At 45.1% G+C, this 21,664-nt stretch overlaps 1 protein-coding gene across 7 annotated transcripts in view; it reads right to left on the reverse strand.

Moving 5' to 3' along the window:
- The window catches only part of TJP1 (tight junction protein 1), a 2,268,071-nt gene that overhangs the window by 1,940,080 nt on the left and 306,327 nt on the right, over nt 1-21,664 (reverse strand). For all 7 annotated transcript variants that reach the window (XM_044078564.1, XM_044078565.1, XM_044078562.1 and 4 more), the window contains exon 5: nt 5,808-5,911. In XM_044078564.1, coding sequence (XP_043934499.1) covers nt 5,808-5,911 — 104 coding nt within the window. The remainder of the gene's footprint in view (nt 1-5,807; nt 5,912-21,664) is intronic.

Raw genomic sequence — 21,664 nt, forward strand, 5'->3', positions numbered from 1 at the left:
GGTAGTACGCATCCTTGAGGTCCTATAGAGCACATCCAGTGATTCTCTCCCAGAAGGGGGAGGATGGATTGCAAGGTGACCATCCGGAACTTCTCCTTGGGAACTGCCAGGTTTAACAGGGACAGGTCTAAAATTGGTCTTAGGTCCCCCGTCTTTTTTGGCACTAAAAAGAACCTGGAGTAGAACCCTGATCCGATCTGGGGGGGACGGGCTGGATGGCTCTTTTCCCCAGCAGATGGCCAATTTCTGCCGAAGCGGTCTCCCACTGACCGGGTGGGACGTTGGGAAGGGATTTTAATTTTGGAATGTGATGAAAGGGGATCTTGTATCCTCTGGATATAATGCGGAGGACCCAGCAGTCTGATGTTATGGATTCCCATGCCGTTGGTTCTCCGAAAAACGTCCCCAGACTGCCTCCAGAGTGGAGCAGTCGGGCAACCCTTCAGGGCTGCTGCGCGGGCCGTTCAGAGAAAGGTTCTCTGGACCCAAAGTTCCTGGGAGCCCCTCTGCCCCTGGGACGGCGTCCTCCCTGTCCTCCTCTGCCACGGAAGGACTGGTTGTCCGGAGCGGGTTGGGATTGCTGCGACTTCCGGAACCACATCTTCTTCTGGCCCTTTTGGTTCCTAGAGTAGGGCCTCTGGGGCACAGAGAAGCGGATTCCAACGGCAGACAGCGTCTACCCGTCCTTTTCACTCTGGGTCAAGGTATCGCGAACCGTCTTGCCAAAAAGGGTGGAACCATCAAAGGGGCATTCGCGAAGGACGCCTTGAAGGGCTCCGTGAAATCGCAATGGCGGAGCCAGGCCTGGCGTCTCGTGACTATGCCTACTCCTGCAGCTCTAGCAGCTCCCTCAGTAGCATGGGACAACAACTGCATAGAGGTATTCGTCACGGACCAAAGAGTGGCCATACGGGTGGAGTGCAAAAGTTTGTCCTCCTCCGACATGGACTCAGGGGGGGATGCAGCGTATTCTTTAATAAGATCGCGCTGCATCCTGATAACGTGCCAGGTAGTTGAGCGCCCTCACTGGGAAGGTCGCTGAACTAAACATTCGCTTCCCCAAGCGGTCCATCATCCGAGACTCCTTGCTCGGAGGATGGACTGAGGGACTCTCCTGTGCGAGTTCCCTCTTGGTAGCTGCTGCCGTCAACATGGCATCTACCGGAGGCCCCTTACTCCAGTGGGCACGGTCTGCAGGGGGGGCTAAGGATACGGTCTGGCCTTTTGGGGATTGGCTCCACGGTGTCCGGTTCCTTCCACGCCCTGGTGGTAATAAGGTCCACCAGGGGGTCGGCAGGAGGGGACACCCAAGAGGTAGACGGGCCCACTTCGATTGCCTCCAAGAACACAGACTCGTCCGAGGAAGACTTGGGGGCAGACCACCCTCCCCTTATGCGAAGCATTTCCATGATGTCTCCAAAGGAGACATCCTCGGGGGGGGGGGGTGATCTTGGGGAGCCTTCCCCTTCCTCCAAATCAGTGTCTTCTGTTAAAGACTTGGGGGAGTCTATGTGCCTCCTTTTACACGTATGCTTGCGAGGTGCTTCCTCGGGGGGGCTGTCCGAGGGGCCCTCGCAAGCAGTGTCTTGTTCCAATGGAACAGCTTGGGGCATTGGAGCGGGCTGTCCCAGTGGCCGGATGGTGGAAGCCTGACCCAGTGCAGACGGAGCGCGGGAAGGAGCCGAAGCAAGTGCCGGGGGTCCGGAAGCCCTCAACAGGGCCCTCTCCACTACATCAAAAGCAGAAGGGGAGCCAGCCTCGACCAAAGGATCCGAAAGTCGGCTCCCCCTCAGATCCGAAGAGTGGCTCGGAGCCGGCCCCGAGACACTCGGATCCGAGGGGCCAGTGCGCTCTGACACAGACGGCGCCGAAGGCACACTGAGTCCCCCGGATCCGAAGCTCGGAGCTAGGCTCCGAGAGGTCGGATCCGAAACACTCGAGGGCAGGGTCGGATCCAAAGTACCTAGTACTATCGGAGCCGACCCACCCCCGGCTCCGAAGCTGCCCAGCTCCGAACGCTCCGAACCCGGGTAGCGGGTCGGAGAAGGAGCTATAGGCTTGAAAAATGGGGTCGAGCTCCCCCCCATAGGGGGGGGGGGGGGGAGGCAGGAGCACTCCCATATGCATCTGGGCCTGGATGAACCTTCTCATCATCCGGTCCAGATCGGCGTCGGAAAGGCTATACGTAGATCTCGAAGAGGCTACCGAGGTAGGCCTTGAGTGCCTCCTCGATAGCCTCGACAGAGATCGGGTCTCCTCCTCCTTAGGCCCTGGTGAAAAACAGACCGGAGCCGAGGAGGGGGAGAACCAGCAGCCAAGGAGGCCGGAGGAGAAGCCTGCTTAGCTTGCGGGGCCAAAACGGGCCGCCGCTTGTGGTGCTTCTCCCTCCGGTCCTTTTTTCTTGCCTCCCTCTCCTCCAACCCAGCAGCGGGAGGTTGAGTCCCAGGTGGAAGAGGTGGAGCAGGCGAGGAGGGGACCGTAGAAACAGTACCCACCGCAGGAGCGGGAGCCGAAGCAGAGTCCGGGGGCAGAAGTCCCGCCAGGACCAGCTTCGACCTCCGCTCCTTCAATGCCCTGGGGTTGAACCCTGCACAAATGGAACACCCTGCACAAATGGAACATCCAGAAGTGAGGTGTTCAACCCCAAGGCATCGAACGCACTGAGTGTGGCCATCAGCAGGGGAAAGCTTATGGCCACACTCGGAGCACTTCGAAAAAATTGCCTTAGGGGCCATTTCAGACATAACTAAAGTCTTTTTTTTTTTTTTTTAAGAAAAAAACAAACAATTAGTGCTAACTAGCACACACACAGGCCCCAAACAGCACACACAAACAAAACTCCGAACCAGCGAGGGGAGGGAATTAAAATAAAGTTTTTAAAATAAGAATTTTAAACCAAAACTATCAAAACACTAAGGGGAACCTAATACAATCACACAAAACTAACTGCAAAAATGTAATAAAATGCTTTATGAAGGATTTATAAAGACTTAGCTGAAGAGCTCAGACGATCCAATCTGGTTACCAGCGCGGCAAACTAGATCTGGGGTCATGTAGGGAGAAGCAGGGCATTATGGGTGAGGGGAGGAGCTAAGAGCTCGGATCCATAGCTGGATAACCATGCCGGTTCGGATCCGATATCGGATCCATAACCCACAGGTTGCAGACAAATGAATCTCCTACTTCAGATCTTCTATTTTTTTTTTTTTTAACTTTGTATAAACTCTGTACAATTTCGTGGCGCTTTTCTCCCCGGGCCTCTACTGAAAATGGACAGGTCTCCAGCTAGACTAGCCCGGTCAACAAATGTAAAATAAAATAAATAAATAAATAAAATAAATCTCCAATTCCCTGTCTAGTGGTCCAACTGATATTTGGATTGGGTTAGGGAAGAACTCTGCTTCACATGGATGGGAAGCTTATTCCACTGAAGGGAACGTGTCTCATTTATATTGCAGACATGGTTTAGGTCCCGATTCGGCTAATTCTGATGTTATTTACTTTGCTAATGTGCATCAGAGCAGCATCAGGAGAAGCTCTGCAGGCCAGCCATAGATCACCTCCTAGCAGTCTGTAGGAGAACAAATATAGGGGACAGAAATTTAAGGTGGTACACACAGGACATGTTTACACCCTGCATTTTTTTTTTTTGTGAATAACCAATGGGGATGTTCCAGCTGTTGCATATGCCTGGCCAAGTCCACACTGAGGGGGGGCTTGTACTCTGCTTGATCTGATGAGGGCAGAACACACAGAACAGCAGCATCCTTGAAGCTAGATGGCATACTCTTGGTTATAAGCTGTGCAACACAGAAAGACTTCTTTACTATCATAGATACGAAAGTCAAAGGCCAGGTTATTGTCTATATGAATTCCCAAATCCCTAACCACTGGAGTCTACTCTTAAAGATGTACTATTAATGCAGTAGTTTCCAGGGGAAGCCATCTTCCCAAAGGATACTATTATGCGCTTCTTGGCATGGAGTTTTAGACCATGGTTCTAGCACCAATTACTGATCTGTATCAGGCATTCATGAAGGGTATTTTTTTCTTTGGGAGAGTCTTTGAATGTTCATACTTTGCAATCATCTGCAAAATCGATCAGAGTCCCCGGATGTTAATCTTGACTTCAAAGAAGCAGATGGTTAAAAGAAGAAGCCCTAGCACTGAGCCTTAAGGAACTCAGCTACTGACTGGCCTCTTTGTAGAGGTAGTATCACTCCACTATCCTAATTGCTGGGTCCTTTTAGTCAGCCTGCTATACAACAAGTGACATTGGGGTTTATGCCAGATTTCATGAGTTTGTCTACAATGCCTGAGTGAAGTATGGTGCTGAATGCTTTGGCCAGTTCAAGGAAGGCATTGTCCCATTACCTTGGTGGCCTTCCAGAAGAAGTCCACTAGGGTGAGTACACATGACCTGCCCTTGACAAAACCAAAGTGGAGTGGATCCAGTATCTAAAGCTTTCCTACATCACTGCTCATCATCTCCATGATAATTCTCTTAAAGGTTTTGCATAGGAGACTTCTCAGACTTATGGGTCTGTTATTACCAGGATCCATAGATGACCCACCTTAGAAAAATAGTTTCAAAGAAAGAGAATCCTACTTGCAGTTGAAGCCACACAATCCTTAGAATCTGAATCCGAAATCTGTGGAGACAACACAATCTGTGCCTTCACAATTATTATGAGGTTCAAACTCTTGAATCTTTTCAGAAAACAAAGAATCCCTTTTTCTTTTACCAGGAAGGGTCAAGAGCATGTACGAAACCCTGAACTTAACACAATTAATTACGCCTGTCCAGAGTAACTGAGACAGAAAAAACATATGTCTAAGTTTTTATTCTTTTCGACAGGAATTCCTGCAGAAAGACCCACCTTTTGCCAGCAAACCCTCCCCCCAGGGATGGGCACAGCTTTCTGGCTAGGCAGAGGGGATTCTTCCAGGAACAACAAGACAGTGTCACTCCCTTGGGCACCCAAGGTCACTCCAACAGCACAGGATGCCTCTAATCCCTGGTCCATGATGGCTGTAGGGAATATACCACTGAGACCAAAGCAAAAAAAAAAAGTGGTCTGATGAACCCAGTTTTGGCCACAGCAGAATCATCCACCTGCAGCTGAGGCACTGTACCAGCCTACTGTCATAGGAAAAGCTGTTTGACAATTTTATTCTTTTTTGCAGCTTAAGGAAGGAATATCCAGGTGGAGGGGGAGGCTAGCAAAATGGTTAAGGTGTTTACATTATCGACACAAGATAGAAGGTTTGATTCCCATCTATGAGGGAAATTAGCTAGGCTTAAAATGGCATACAAGAGCAGCTAGCCTAGTACTTATTTATGAATCTAGGAACCAGTAGGTTGTTCCATAGTTAAACCAGGAGAAAGAGGGGAGGCATAATAGAAAGTGCTTATTATTAAAAATGATACTGCTGGAGCATTACATATTAGCAAAATATTCTACCTGCAGATCTACTCAGAGATATCCCCAGTGAAGACACATAGGTGCTGAAGTCTGACAGTTTAAAGAGAATGCTTCTTTTAGATCTACCACTCATACCACACAGGGCACTCTCCACTTATGCAATGCTAGTGAGCTGAGCTACCAGATCTCCAGTCTAAATCAACTAAGTCTCATTCACGACGACAATACCATCTGGTTCTCTCTTTACAAAACTAAACATTGTGCCAAAGTAGCACTACTAATTGTCAACTCAAGACTCACTATACAACATGCTTACATGACTCCTGCTGCAGGAACAGCAGTCAAATGAATGCCTGAGTCTTTTCTATTTAAAAAACTCACCTTCAGAACAACATCACCTTCCTGAACATTTCCATCTCTTGCTGCAAGACTTTCTGGGGATATCTCCTTCACAAAAATGTGGCTAGCCAAACGCAATCCATACTCTGTTTAAAGTAAGACAGATAGGTACAAATTTAAGCACAAAAAAGGAGTAGAAAGCAAAGCTACAGACCTTCACAATGCATACAGTACTGCATGCACTATACACCACAAAGCCTTTTACTGCCTTTACATCTACTACAAGAGTAGCCAGGCATTCTCAACATGTTCTAAATGCACTTTTTATGAGCATTTTCTTGAAACATAGTTTGCATACACAAGCTTGAAATTAGGAACAAAAAAAATGAATGAATGAATGAAGCAACCTTTTTACGTCTGTAAGGGAAGTGACTGAAAATGGAGGAGCAACACTTGGAGAGATGCATACTTGTTATGAATAAAAAGTAGATAGGTGGGTTAACGATATAATGTTAGAAAAAACAGACATTTCTTGCTACTACTCTGCAACATCCTTCGTAATTATAACCTTCAACATGTACAAATTTATATGACTAAGTTTCTATACACAATTCATTTCTTTCTTGAAACTAATGCCTGTTTGGATGTCAGATTGGTCTCTTCTTGCAACATTAAGCATAACTGGAGAAATCTGTTTCAGAATGATTTGGTAGTATATATGGCTGTTATATCACATCACCCTTTTAAAGCAACAAAGTCATGCAAAAGTTCTCTTGAAACACAAAATGAATGTATTCTGAAAAAGTCAAAATGGCACAAAGCCTACAAAACATTATGATAAGGCATTTCCCAACTCTTATGAAACACAGTTCATACTTAATCCAGTACACAAGCACAATGCAGCACACGAAGACTGCGGGTATATTATTGTGTGTTACGTCTCTAAATCAACAGCATTAACATCTAGAAAATCAAAATCCGAGAACCAGTAAAGGGAATGCGATGAGCGACACTGAAAAAAGCTAGGTTGAATTAAGCAACTTGCTGCACATAACTAGTCAACAAGTGCTATTCTACTGATGCTCTATCACTCAAAATGGCCACGGACTAGATTAGTGGCTCAACACTAGAACAGTTGCCCAGAAGTAAGAGAGGAATTATGAATAGCCAAGCCTGCCTCTGTGTTTGGGGAAGGGGGGCAGAAAGCACATGTCCAGACTAGGATCCTAGGCAGAATCTCCAGTGAAAATCGGAGATCACCATAAGTGCTTGCCTGTCAACAGAGCAGAGCTACCAGATGGGCTGCCTTTCACAAAAGCTCTTAATGTAAAAACTCTGTGCAGCTCTTGCCTCTGTGCTGAATGCATTGCCCAAATGGAAAGAGGGAGACAGGATCAGAGCAAAAAAAATGTTTCAGTCTGCAAGAATATACCTTGTTCTAATATCTCCCCTTTACAATAAAATAACAAAAATGTGTTTTCTGTGGAGACCAGGGAAAACTACAGTTGTGTGCACTTAACATAAATGTAGATGTTAGAGTGTATTCACTGTTGCAATCACATTTGGGTTATCCCTGCCAGGGTAGCCCTCAGCCAGCCCGAATACCAGAGACTTGGTACTTCTGCATCGGTTGCTGTCACTTGAGGCCTGACGTCAAGCAGTCAGTGGTATAAAGTAAGTCAACTGACGCCATTACATCAGTTTTTCTTGCCCTAACCTGTCAGGAGCCCCCAAAATAGGAGGCCAGGTTCTAGTGGAAGTACCCCACCAGTGGAAAATAAATACCAGTATGTCCCTTGTAAGGAAAGGAGAACAACAAGGAAGAATGGTAAAAAGAGAAAAAGAAAAAAGGGGGATGGAGGGAGAGAAGCCAGGACTGCAACAATGAATACTCTCGAACATTTACATTTATGTAATTGTACACAACTGTACTATGTTCTTCATGTTTCACTGTTGCAGTCCTCATATCTGGGTAGATTCCCAAAGCTGAGGAAATGTGTGGAGGCAGTCAAGGAAGCTGGAGGCTGGCTAGGATGCCCTGCAAGACTAGAGAGGCAAACCCTGCCTTGGATTTGGAGAAGAGAGGCAGGTGGTAATGCCTCGTAAAAGTGTGAACAAATGTCCAGGTGGCAGCCTCCAGGATGTCCCTGGTGGGGACCCCTCTGAGGAAAGCTGAAGAGGTGGAGGCTGCTCTGGTGGAGTGTGTCCTGACCCCCTTGGGGGGAAGCTTACCTTGCTGCTTGTAGCAGAAATGGATGCAGTGTGCTATCCATTTGGAAATGGTTTGCTTGGAGATTGCTTTGCCTTTCGCCCCTGCAGCAAAGCTAACCAGCAAATGATCAGACTTTAGTCCTGTCCAGATAGTATCCGAGCTGTCTGTGCATATCTAGAGAGTGACAAATCCTTTCCCCCTTGTTCTGCTGATTAGGAAAGAAGGTGGGCAAATGAATGGATTGGTTGAGAACCACACTGGGGACAGATCTCTTCCTTTTTGAGGGAGTAGCTTGGATTCCCCTGATCAGCAAGATAAGGTCTTCTGCCATTTTAAGCATTTGAGACTGAGGCAAGGCAGCATGCGCCTGGCAGTGGGTAGTAGGTTTCTTGGGTGTGGTTCAAATCCTGGGCCTAAGGAAATTGGTTGTTTTTCGAAAGAATGGTAGTCGCAAAAGAAGACGTCGGTTTGTGTTGAGATTTGGTGGTGCGAAGGGCTTTCTTGGAAGCCGGTGCCTGCTCAGCGGCTCTGGACCCATCCAAGGTAGAGACGACCACAGGATCCTTAGACGAAGAAGAGCTTTGCGGCATACCGGACTCCGAAAGGGTCTCGTTAGCAGCCTGCGAATCAAGAGAAGCAGGCATCAGGGGCTGCGAAAGCATCTCACTGAGTACCAGAGGACTGATCAGCTTAACGGAAGCGTCGTCGTTGGGTTTGGACCTGTGCAGGCTTGTCTGTCTTTATCTTTACGTTTTTTCAGAAGATCTGCTGTCAGATGGCTTACCGAAGCCATATCAGAATTCAAGGACTGTAAATGAAATATCTGGCTACAATAAGGTCCCGACGATGGATAGTTCTGGCGTTAAAACACCGAAGCGACAACGGGGGATGTCATGGTCTGAGCCTAGACAAGTGACACATTAAGAGTGGAAGTCTCGGCGTGGTATTTGCTTTCCACAGGAAAGACAACTATTAACTTTTTCTGACATCGGTTAGTGCAAGAAAAAAGGATCCCCAACGTGGTTAGCTTTAGAAGACTTAAACTTCAATTCAGAAATGAAAACTTGGGTAGCAGCCGACCAGCACTCATGCAAACTGCTTCTACTTTAGGCTCCACGGCAAGAAAGACTGATGTAATGGCATTGGCTGCCTTACTTTATACCACTGACGACCAGATGTCATTCCTCAAGTGACAACAACCAACACAGAAATACTAAGTCTCTTATATTCTCAGCCTAGGGCTACCCTGGCAGGGAAAACCCAAATGTGATGACTGCAACAGTGAAAGACAAAGTACATCTACTTGCTAGAGAAAAGAAGGTGGGGGTGCTTGTTGGCAAAGTCCCTTGCAGAAGCAACATACAACCATTGTGGTCAGACCACTGCATATCCCTCTCACTTCCTTACCTGAGTATTCAGTGAGAGATAAGGCCATACAAGAAATATTTTCAAACCACTCCTGCAGACTGTCTTAATGACAGCCCCTCTTGACCAGTTCTTGCCCTCATCAGGAGGGAATGAATGGGATGACAGACTGAGAAAGGGATGATCATCAGCAGGCAGCCTGAGCAAAGGGAAGGAAAAATTGCTTTCATAAGTTATAAATGGTACACCTCTTCAGAAAGACATGGTCATAAGAGACCTAGGGTACTTATGTGGACAACTCAGTTGATCAACAGAGTTTCACCACAGTCAAGAAATCCTTCTATTTGGCCTAGTTAACCTCCAAGGGAATTTGACTAAAAGTCACTGTACTCTTCTCCTTTGTCAGACCCATTACCAAGTACAATGCCCCCTCTGGTATGTACAAATCCAAGCATACTGCTCTATTAGAGAAGTCTCAAAGATTTCTAACCAACAAAGTTAAAGGCCTTAAATCCTTCAACTATCCTGACAGAACAGCACAATTCTCCTTATTACTCAGCAGCCTACCAGCTACTTTGAGAGATTGTTCGTCTTCCTACTCAAGCCATGAAAGACCAACTTCTGTCTGACCTCCTATTTTTTTCTTTTTAATTCTGGTTATCAAAAGATAAACATTTTTATATAAAATAGACTTGACACGTTTTTGACCTCTGCTTAATCACTAAAAACTGTTAACACACAACCCTGTGTAACAACATTACAGAATACTCTGTTTCCTGCTACTTAGTGTCAAAGTAAAGTTATGCAAATACATTTACCATAACAGTAGATGTTTGAATAAATTACTGATGCAATAGCTTTAGCTGTGTGGGTTGCATCCTGCCACGAATAACATCTGTTCAGCCTTTCAAAACCTTGGGCTTCTTCCACACGTGGCCAAGCTGCACAAGCATCTTTGTGGAGAAAACCAGCAGCCCGGGTGCCAAAAGCTTCAGAACTTTCTTGCCAATTGAAAAAAGGGAGACTATGGCCCCAATAAATTAAGTGTAGTTAGATATGGCTTCGGGCTGGCACCTCCTCACCGTAAAAATCTACTGCAAATCATAAGCAGACCGGCATTCCACTGTGGTGACCCCTAACTGGGAAAAGCCTAAAGACATTACTAGTTAGAATGGATATACACATCCTTGCCTGGAAAAAATGCAAAAACAAAACATGGGGATTGAGGGGCATCTGCTGCAGCAGTGGTTGCTTTGAACATCTATTGTTACCTGTATGTTTACTTACACTACTGTACTATGTCCATTCATAAACACTGCTGCAGTAGCCTTAACTGTATGGGTAGAATACCAAAGCTTATATAACTTGGGAGGTGGAATGAGGAAGGTTCCAGGAGCCCTACAAAAGCTTGTTCTAGACCTGGAAAAGGAATTAAGTTTGTAATATTTTGTGTATGTATGTACAGAGGACCAAATAGCTGCTTCTAGAATAGTTGAGTCCACCCTTCTCCAATAAGTCACACAGGAAGGCAAGGTACTCACAAAATGAGCCTTCACCTTACCTGAAGTGTCTTACGGTGAGAATATCAAAAAGAAACAGCAAGGGACATCCATCTAGAAACAGTTTGCTATGACACAGGTTTCCTCTTATCTTACCTTCATAGGGAAAAAAAAAACAGCTGTTCAGCTTTCATGGAAGATTTTATTTCTTTCAATATAATAACCTGAGCCACCTATGCACATACACAGTACACCTTCTCCCTGTTTTTTTTTTTAGGTTCTGGAAAGAAGACAGGGAGAAAGAAGGTTTGGTTTAATGTAACCTCCGAAACTACTCTAGGCATAAATGAAAGATTTGTTCTCAAAGAAACCGTCTTTACGGAAGGCCAATTAGAGTTGAGCCACCACAACAGCTTGCAGCTCACATACTCTTCTTGCAAATGATACAGCAATCATGAATACCGTTTTACCACAAAACAGACGTGCAAAGGAATCTCACGGTAACCAGAAAAATACTGTCAGAAATTTGACTGAAACAACGTTAATGTGCTTTTACATGATATAAGAATGCCTGGCAACATTTTTCCTAGATACAAGTGGCTTTCTTTGCACATCTTTTTTCTGTTTTTGGTCACTTGTTTATATGCAGCTGCCATTTTTCTTAGCAATGCTATTTTCCAAGAGATGAACCCAGCTTGATGAGCCAGTTCAAAGGATTGTAGGTTAACTCTGCCAAAGGATCTGAGGCTGGTGTTACCTGTTTTCTAGATAGGCACAAAAGTAAAACTCCTTTAAAGAACAGCTTGACCAAAGACTGGGATTGAAGTGGATGATCTAAGGTTCATAGGTGTGCACTAGGCTAATGGCCCTGGAGCCTTTACAAGCCTAGCCCACAGAAGTGTCCTGGAATCGTGCTGCCCGGCATTAGTTCCCAGTGTCTCTATCAAGAAGAGCCACTGTAGTGATCCCTGGGGTGAACTTTCTAATTCCCATCCACTCATCAAGATTACTCTTGAAGAGGGCCAGTGAGGTCCTCTGCATGACATGTACGGGAAGTTTATTCCATAGCATGGCCAGTCTCTGGATTATGAACCTGTTCCTCCAGCAAGTTCGGTTGATTGTGGTAATGAGGCTGAGGTCTCTGGAGCGTGTGGTGCGGAGGGATTGGGATTTCTTTAGATGTAGCATTTCTACCAGAGCTGGGTCAGACATGGCTTTGTCAAGCAGAGATCGCCTCTTAGTAGACAATATGAGACACAGAACAGTTTTTTTTTTGAGTCTGTTCATGTATGACATGTGTTTAAGGCCTAAGATCCTCCTCGTGAAGTACTTTTGTAGCCTTTCCAGCAGTTGCATGTGTCTAGTGAGGTACATGAGGGTAGACATGCTGAAATCGCCAAGCTATCAACTTTGATAGAGGAATATGAAAGACCAGAGGATAACAGCTCACACAAATATTATAAAACCAGAGGTAAAGAAACCTTCAACAGGCTCTGGTTCTTAGTGCAGCACAAACTAGCCAATCTTTTCCCTTTGCCAATAAAATATTTCTTAATACCACATTTCTTTGTCTCCTTTATACCACATTTCTTTGTCTCCTTTAACACCTGTTGCACATCCACAAAAAAGGTGCTTAACACATCAGAATTAAAATCAACCAGGCAGTCAGTCGCAGTTGTTTTGGGATGGAATAATTCAAACATCCTTTGTCTTGTGCAAGGGATGCTTGTGGTAACTGCCCCTGGCCAGTTCCATAAGGAAGAATTCTTGTTGTTTGGCCCAGGAGGGAGTCACTACATTGTTTTTTGGACAGTCTTCAGTTGGCTGTTTTGAAAGGAGACAAACAGATCTCTGTGAGGTTCCCCACAACTGGGTCAATTCTTGAAAAATCCCTTCATTCAATTTCCATTTGTTAGTCTATCCTGATCCTACTCAGCATGTCTGCCACAACATTTTGCTCTTGACAGAAGGTAAGAAGCTTCGAGTGTTACACTGTGCTGAACTTGTACTTCCCAAGCAACCATACCCAGTTTGCACAGGGGGGTAAGATCTGCCCCCCCCCTCCCGTTTACATACCACATCACTATGGTGTTGTATGGGGTCATGTGTACTGGCCCTGGAGACTACCGATGGTACTACAGGAAATGGACAGCATGATTAACAGACAATAACTCTTTCACAGTGACATGCTTTGATCCATTTATTCCACAGATCCATTTATTCTACAGACACTGTACTTTTATCCCCATAAACAAAGCTTAATGTGAGTTATCTTCTGGTATTGGATTTTGCAAACAAATATTACAAAGCCAAAGGTACAGAAACCCTGAATAGGCTCCTATTCTTAGTGCAGACCACATATGATGCAGAAAATTTACACTATGAGCAAAAGCCAACATTTTTCACACTGGCGTACTTTAGCCTGTCCTGTTTACTCAAAACACCCAGAACGTTTACCCCCCCACAGACAAAGTTCACCATGCAAAATCCAATACATCTGTTGCTACAGATTGTGCTGGGGTAGTCAGAGAAAAAGGAGACACTTCAATTCAAGTATATCTGGTCTCTCCACCAAATTAACTCTTTTACACATGTTAACAGTAGAAATGGGAAATGTCAAGGGGTGAAGATGATAGGACCATAATGCTCTGGAACCACTGATTTTTTTCTCATATGTAATCTGGCAAAGGGAATTGTGAAAATTAGAAGCCATGAGCCCTAGAATTCTGACGTATCCTCTTGCAGAAGTCTGGGACTAGATGGAGAAGCTCGGGAACAATTCAAGATACAGGTCTATTTTTTTCCTAAGGAAATAACACCTTTTGCATGAAGTATCTAGAGGTCACCTTAGGTTCACTTATCCTGTGGGAAGGAGTCGAAGAGGAATTTCTAATGCTAACATGTAATCCTAGAATGATAAGGAGGCTTCTTACCTGTGTAAGGGGGTCTATATCATATGAGCGAATAAGAAAAACCGCGAACGCTCAATCTCTAAAGTACTGGACTTTTGATGTGCTTTTTCTGAGATCGCGGTACAGTGAAGAATGGAATATTTGCCCTTTCCTCACTGTAGTGCGATCTCAGAGTTGGAATATATATTTAGCAGGGGCTGTGGGGGTCACAGCACCCCACAATAGCAAGTTCCATGTCCAGGACTTTCAAGATTGTGAGCGTTCGTGTTTTTTCCTATTCGCTCATATGATATAGACCCGTGTAAGGGACTCCTGACAATGAAAAATACTTTGGAAAGATAAGCAAGTCATCTAGACTATGATAAACATGAATACACTGCAGTATGCAATGGGCTATCACAAGAAGCTAGAATTTTTGTGAACACTTTGGAACTGGAGAAGGTAATGCAGAGAAATGATAGTGTAACCCGGACACAGAAAACTTCTGAAATCTGTGATAGTAGGAATGCAATGATTAGCATCTTTCAGGTCTAGAGTTACCAACAAACAGAGAAGGAATGAGACGTAATAAGACTTGCAGGACATTTGGAATTTTGGAACTTTCACACACAGATCAAGAAAGGACAGATCAAGAACTGGTCTCCAAGAAGGATCCTTCTTTGGCACCAGAAAAACTTGAATAAAAAAAAAACTTTCCCAAAAAGCATTTGGTTGATGACTTGGGGGGGGCAGGTAACTCTGACTTGAAAGAGGACGGCGGAATCTCCTGAAAAGAAGGGAAGCTTTCCCTACTGCCATCTGTAACTCTTCTGAAAAGCTTTCAGAACTCATTTGTTTGAAACAATATGATGCCATAAAAGGTGGTGAGTAAAGTACAGTTATGTACCTACCATAAATGTAGAGTGTATTCACTGTTGCAGTCCTTACCTCTTGGGTTATCCTGTTGGCAGGCTACCCGCAGTCGGCCTGAATTCCAAAGTCCTGGTCCGGCATCGGTTGCTGTCACCTCTTCCCTAACGTCAGTGCGCCAGGGGTATAAAAGATGCAGCCAACACCATTTTCTTCAGTTTTTCTTGGCCCAGATGTCAGGTGCCCCCAAACGGGTAGGCTAAATATATTATGCCAATAAACATACATGCAGTAAAGAAACATTTCCTTCATCTACAAGCAAATACACCACATAGGTTGTATAGAATAGAGAATTTCAGATAAACCCCAGCAAAAGAAAGGGGGGATGGTGGGAGGGTAACCTGGACTGCAACAGTGAATACACTCGAACATCTGCATTTATAGTAGGTACACAACTGTACTATGTTCATTGTGCTTCACTGTTGTAGTCATTACTCTTGGGTTGAATTCCAAAGCTGAGGATGGGTGGCTGGGCTAAATAGGATTAGGAGAGGCTATGAAGCCCTGCAGAACTGCAGTGGCAAAGCCTGCTCTGGATTTAGAGTAAAGAGGTAAGTGGTAGTGCTTTGTAAAAGAGTGCACTGAACTCCAAGTAGCAACCTCGAAGATGTCTTTGGTTGGTATTCCTCTGAGGAAGGCTGCTGAAGTGGCTGCTGCTCTGGTAGAATGAGGTGTAATGCCCTTAGGCACTGATTTGCCATGCTGAGAATAGCAGAAACGGATACAATGGCCTATCCATTTGGAAATAGTCTGTTTTAAGATAGCCTTTCCTTGTGATCCTGCAGCATATGACACTAAAGGTTGCTCAGTCTTTCTGAAAGCTTTAGTTCTGTCCAAGTAGAAGCGTAGCTGCCTGTGCATGTCCAAAGAATGCAGAATTTTCTCACCCTTGTTCTGTGGGTTTGGATAAAAGGTAGGCAAGTGAATGGTTTGGTTGAGGGCCACACTGGACATCACCTTAGGCATAAATGTTGGGTTTGTCCTCAGAGAAACCCTGTCTGGATGAAAAATGATAAAAGGTTCCACAGCCATGAGTGCTTGCAACTCCGAGACTCGTCTTGCAGAGGTTATTGCTAGGAGCAGAGCTGTTTCCCAGGATAAGAATTTTATATCAGCTGTTGAGGCTGGTTCAAAAGGAGGTAGTGCGAGTTTTTCCAAGACATAATTGAGGTCCCATGCCAGAATTGGTGCTCTCCTTGGAGGCCTAATGTTTTTGGCCCCTCTGAGGTACTGCCTTATTAAAAGGCTGAGAAGAGATAGGTGGTTCCATATTGTAATGGGCTGAAATGGCAGAGGCATGAATCTTAATTGATGAAAAGAAAAGGCCTTTGTCCAGCATCTCAGTTAGGTATTGTAAAATCTGAGGGATATTTGGTACATACATGTCAATGCCTTGTTCCTAGTTCCAAGCACAGAATCTCTTCCATTTTTCTGCATAAGACTTTCTGGTACTGGGACTCCTGGCCTCCAAGATAACATCCATAACAGCTTTTGAAAGCGGAGTGTTCCGAATGGCTACATTATCTGCCATGTTGCCAGATTTAAGGTTCTGAGTTGACTGTGCAGGATCTGATCGTTTTGTTGGGTCAGCAAGTGAGAAGTTTGAGGCAATATCCATGCTGGACCTTGAGTCAAGCTCTTTAGGATTGGGTACCAGTGCTGGCGTGGCCAGTCTGGTGCAATCAGTAACATTTTTGGCTTCTCTTGTCTGACCTTTAGGAGTACCCTGGGAAGGAGAGGCAGTGGAGGAAAGGCATATACTGTTAGATTTTTCCAGCTGAAGGATAGGGCGTCCACTCTCTATGCTTGTTTGTGATAAATCCTTGTGCAAAATCTCTGTAACTGGCAATTGTGAGGGGAGGCAAATAGACCCATGTCTGGGCATCCCCATTTCCTTGTTATCATGCTGAAGACTTGTGGATCCAGTTTCCACTCGTGGGGATCCATGAGGTTTCTGCTTAGTTCGCCTTCCAGAGTGTTTGTTTTTCCTGGCAGGAATTGTGCTTGCAGGTGAACTTGATAAGGCAATGCTGTGTCCCATAAGGTCATTGTTTGTCTGCAGAGGGGGTAGGAATGTGCGTCTCCCTGCTTATGTACCACATGACCGTAGTATTGTCCATCTTTATCAGTAGCTGTCCTGGATGAAGTAGATCCTTGAAAGCTGTCAGGGCATTCTGAACAGCTAGCATCTCTTTTTGATTGATGTGAAGATGCATCTGGCTTACAGGCCATGTGCCCTGAATACATTTTCCTACCATACGGGACCCCCAGGCATAATCGGATGCATCCGTTGTCAGTGTCTGTCTGGCTGTGGGTAAAGTGAATGGCAGACTCTTGTCGTGGTGACAGGCCTGTGCCCACCATCGAAACTCCTGCTGCAGGCAGGGAATGAGGGTAATTACTGTCTCCAGGCTGTGGCAATGCTGAGTCCAAACACTTTTTAGATACCACTGCAGTTTCCTCATATGCAGTCTGGCATATGGAAATATTAGAATGCAGGATGACGAAGCCCAAGGCCTGCAGGATTTCCTTGCAGATAACTGGGTCTTTGTTGCCAACTTTTTGAAGTAAGAAGTCAGTTGCCTTTGTCTGGCATGAGATAAGCCATCTGGGCAGTTGTATTTAAGCTTGCACCCAGGAATATTATCTCGAGAGGGTGCTAGTTTTGATTTATTTTCGTTTACTGTGTACCCTAGGCAAATTAGTAACCTTTTTACAAACGCCAGATGCTTTAGAAGAAAGTCTTTGTTCTCAGCTTCAATAAGGCAGTCGTCCAAGTAGGGATATATTTGAATTCCTCTTTGTCTGCAAAATGCAATTACTGGTGCCAGGCATTTTGTGAAGACCCTGGGCACAGTAGATAAGCCAAAGGGCAGTGCAGAGAATTGGTAGTGCATTGAGCCAGCTATGAATCTGAGGCATCTTCTGCAAGATTGTCTGATTGGGACATGCAGGTATGCCTCTTTTAGGTCCAAAGTTACGAGCCAAGCCTTCTTGCCCAGCATGGGCAGCAGCTGCTGTAGAGTCAACATCTTGAATTTTGGAACCTCCAGAAACGTGTTTAGTATGGACAGGTCCAGTATTGGTCTCCAGGTTTTGTCCTTTCTAGGCACTAAAAAATGTCTGGAGTAAAATCCTCGCCCTTGCTCTTGTTGTGATACTTGTTGAGTGGCCCTCATGTCCATGAGGGCTGTAATTTGCTTTTGTGCCTCTGCCCATTGATTGTGTGGCAGGTCTGGCATACCTTTTGCCCTTGGTAGGGTGTGAAAATGGAACCTGTAGCCTTGGGACACTATGTTCAAGACTCATTTGTCTTGGGTAATCATTTGCCAATTTGGTGAAAAAAGTGCTAGTTTTCCCCCTAAGGGGCTGCCAAAAGAAAAGTGCTTGGATCTAGCAGAGGAAAGTCATTGGGACTGTCTCCTGTAAAGTGGTGATTTGTCTTCTCCGTTTTTGGAGGTAGGAGCACCCCATTGTTTAGGCCTGTATGAGCCTTGGGGCTGAGATTTGCCTCTGGGACGTCTGTATCTGCCTCTTTGTGGCCTTGTCTGACACTGGAAAGGACCAATTTTTTGAAGGCCAGTTCCTGCTAAATCTGGGTGGCTGTACCTGTAAGAAATCCTTAAATGTCTGCATGGATTTCGCTTTATCCTCCATTTTCTTCAACACCTCTTCTGCTTTAGCACCAAACAAAGTATCATGCTGTAATGGAACATCCAATAATTTTGCTTTAACATGATCAGGCAGATTCTGTTCCTTTAACCAAGCATGCCTTCTAATAACAGAACCTGTAATAGCGGCCCTGCAAGAGGCCTCCAGTGAATCATAACCACACTGCAAAGTATGCTTTCCCACTTATTCAGCTGCATGCAATAATTCCTGCATTTCCTTGTTCTCTGAACATTCAAAAATTGTCAACATTTGCTGTTTAAGCAGTGACATTAAGTATTGCTGATATTTAAGCATATGAAACTGACAATTTAAAGCCCTTTACAGCCAAGGTAGCAGAACTGTAAACTTTTTCCCCCCATCTGTCCAGTGCCCTAGAATCCCTATCAGAGGGGACAGGGTTTTTTGCAGTGGAAGCTTTGACCCCTTTGGGATCCTGAGATATAGTTTCTGAGTCAGCAGCGGGGTTTTTATATAGGAATTTATGAGAATCTGGGACCCTGTAGTATCTGACTGGCTTAGAAGGTGCAAGGGGAAAAGAGTCAGGGGACAGGCCGGACTCTGAAAATACATCATCTACAATGTCTAGAACAGGTGGAATAGCAAGGGGTCTGTGCTGAGGAAGTAGCAGAAAGTCTCTGAGCCTTTTCTTAGATTCTGAGTAATCTTGGCTCTCCCAGTGGAAATTATCCCTCATGGTATGCAGCGTTTCCCCGAAGGAATAATCCTCAGGAGGAGAGGCTGAAGGAATGGATTCTTCAGAATCGGAATCCTCATAGGGAGGAATAGAATAATCCTGTTCTGAAGAGGAATCAGAGGAAATAGAAACTTGATCAGAAGAATCATATTCTGTCTCTTGCCTAGGCCTCTTATCAGGAGGGGGATGGGAACCCTTGATCAAAGTAATTAGGTCTTCGGCCATTTTAAGCATCTGTTTTTAAGGCATGGAAGTCTGAGTAGGAGAATGCTGTACTTGTTTCTTTGTCTTTAGAGCTGCTTTAGTCTTTGAAGCTGAAGATGGCTTAACATATAACTGTGTAGGTCTGAAGACACCCTCAGAAGCAGATGCCTGCTCAGCGGCTCCGCACCCATCTGAGGGAATGACTTCTGAGTGTCCAATACTTTGAGTATCCAGAGGCCTAGTCGGCTTCACGTGGGAGTCGGAAGTGGCCTGTGGCTCTGAGGTAGCAGGCACCAGGGGCTGCGAAAGCACCTCACTGAGAACGGGTGACTGGCCTAACGGAGGCCTCGTCGTCGGTTTTGGACCTCGGTTGCCTATTCTTTTCATTGTCCTTGCATTTTTTGTAAACTCCAGTCGTCAGCTGTTCCAATGGCATTATATAATTAAACCTTCGGCCAAAGTAATGAAATGCAAAATCGAACAGATGCTTAGTAGTGTGTTGGTTAAATCTAGCACAAAACCGACAGCTAGCAACGTCGTGGTCAGGGCCTAGGCAAGGAATACAGTAAGAGTGAAAATCCTTATGAGGTATTTGCTTCCCACAAGAAATATAATTGTTAACTTTTTCTAACATCGGTCTGGAGCAAGAAAAAAGTTTCCCCAAAGGGGTACTTACCTTTAATGAAGACTTTGGTTCTGAAATTCGGATTTGAAAATCTCAGGAGTCGGCCGACCGGCACTTGCAAACTGCTTTTGCTTCGGGCACTGCGTGGCAAGAAAGACTGAAGAAAATGGCGTCGGCTGCATCTTTTATACCCCTGGCACACTGATGTCAGGGAAGAGGCAACAGCAACCGACGCAGGACCAGGACTTTGGAATTCAGGTCGACTGTGGGTAGCCTGCCAGCAGGATAACCCAAGAGTAATGACTGCAACAGTGAAACACGATGAACATCCAGGCTTTGGTACAGGTCTAATGAACTGTCATGGTAAGGAGTGGAGGAAGATGAATACTGCGATAGCCATTCTGTATTACTGGCCTATCCCTTTCTCTGGAAGGCTCCCTCCTTTCTCTTTGAACATTTCTGCCAATTTTTCTTGCTTGTTAGTAGCCTGTTGAGACCGTTTACTCTGCTTTTAGCAAAAGGAATTCAAGTTTGCAGTAAAAGTTGTAGCAAATTTGGAGGAGGGATGAAAAATGAGTGACCCCCTCCCCCCCGGATCAATTTCCCTCCATCAACTATTTGAGCACCCGAGCAGCAAAAGGACCAAACAAAACCTTATCCAGCGGAGACTTTAAAATTGCAGATTTAACATCTTCAGAAAACTTTAGTGTAAACACCCAAGCAAACAGATTCACAACAAACAGAAGCTGCTGCTCAGGACACAGAGATATCATGGCCATAAAAACACTTTAAAGAATGTTTAGTTACCCTGGAAACAGCAACAAATAAACAATTCAAGAAATATTTAGTTTCTCGAGAGAGGAAACTGGCAGCAATGTTCCTCATATTGTCAAAAGAAAAGTACAGTTTTGTACCTACCATAAATGTAGATGTTCGAGTGCTAATACAGCTGCAGTCATAACAGATGGGTTCTCCTGCCGTCAGGCGGGTCCTCGGTCGGCCGAATTCCAAAGTCTAGGTCCGGCGTCGGTTGTCATCGCTTCTTCCCTGACGTCAGTGTGACAGGGGTATAAAAGAACCAGCCAACATCATTTTCTTCAGTTTTTCTTTCCCCAGATGTCAGGTGCCCCCAGAAGGAAGGCAATACATAAATTAGAGTAATAAAGCAATGCCATATAAACAAAATACAGTAGTGCAAGCAAATACATCATGAATGAATACCCCAATCTGGTTGCATGAGGATATGTCAGCCAATAAGCCTGTCCCAAGAGGGGAAGGAGGGAGGGAAACCTGGACTGCAGCTGTATTAGCACTCAAACATCTACATTTATGGTAGGTACAAAACTGTACTATGTTCATCGTGCATACAGCTGCAGTCATAACAGATGGGTAGAATCCCAAAGCTAAGAAAGGGGTGGTAGGCACTAGGTGGAACTAGGAGGAGCCAGAATGCCCTGCAAGACTGCAGTGGTAAAGCCCGCTCTAGATTTGGAGTACAGTGGAAGGTGGTAGGGCTTGGAGAAGGTATGCACAGAAGTGGCTGCTTCTAAAATATCTTTGGTAGGAACTCCTCTGAGGTAGCCGTGGCCCTTGTGGAGTGAGATCTGATGCCTGTAGGTACAGTTTTGCCATGAAAAGAATAGCAAAAGCGTATGCAGTGGGCTATCCATTTTGAGATTGTCTGTTTGGAAATTGGCTTTCCTTGAGCTCCTATAGCATAGGACACAGACAGCTGTTCTGATTTTCTGAAAGGCTTTGTTCTGTCCAAATAATAACGCAGTTGTCTGTGGATGTCCAAGGAATGTAG

Source organism: Protopterus annectens, chromosome 7.part1 (assembly GCF_019279795.1).
Source record: "Protopterus annectens isolate FY-2018-M chromosome 7.part1, PAN1.0, whole genome shotgun sequence".
Classification (NCBI taxonomy): domain Eukaryota; kingdom Metazoa; phylum Chordata; order Ceratodontiformes; family Protopteridae; genus Protopterus; species Protopterus annectens.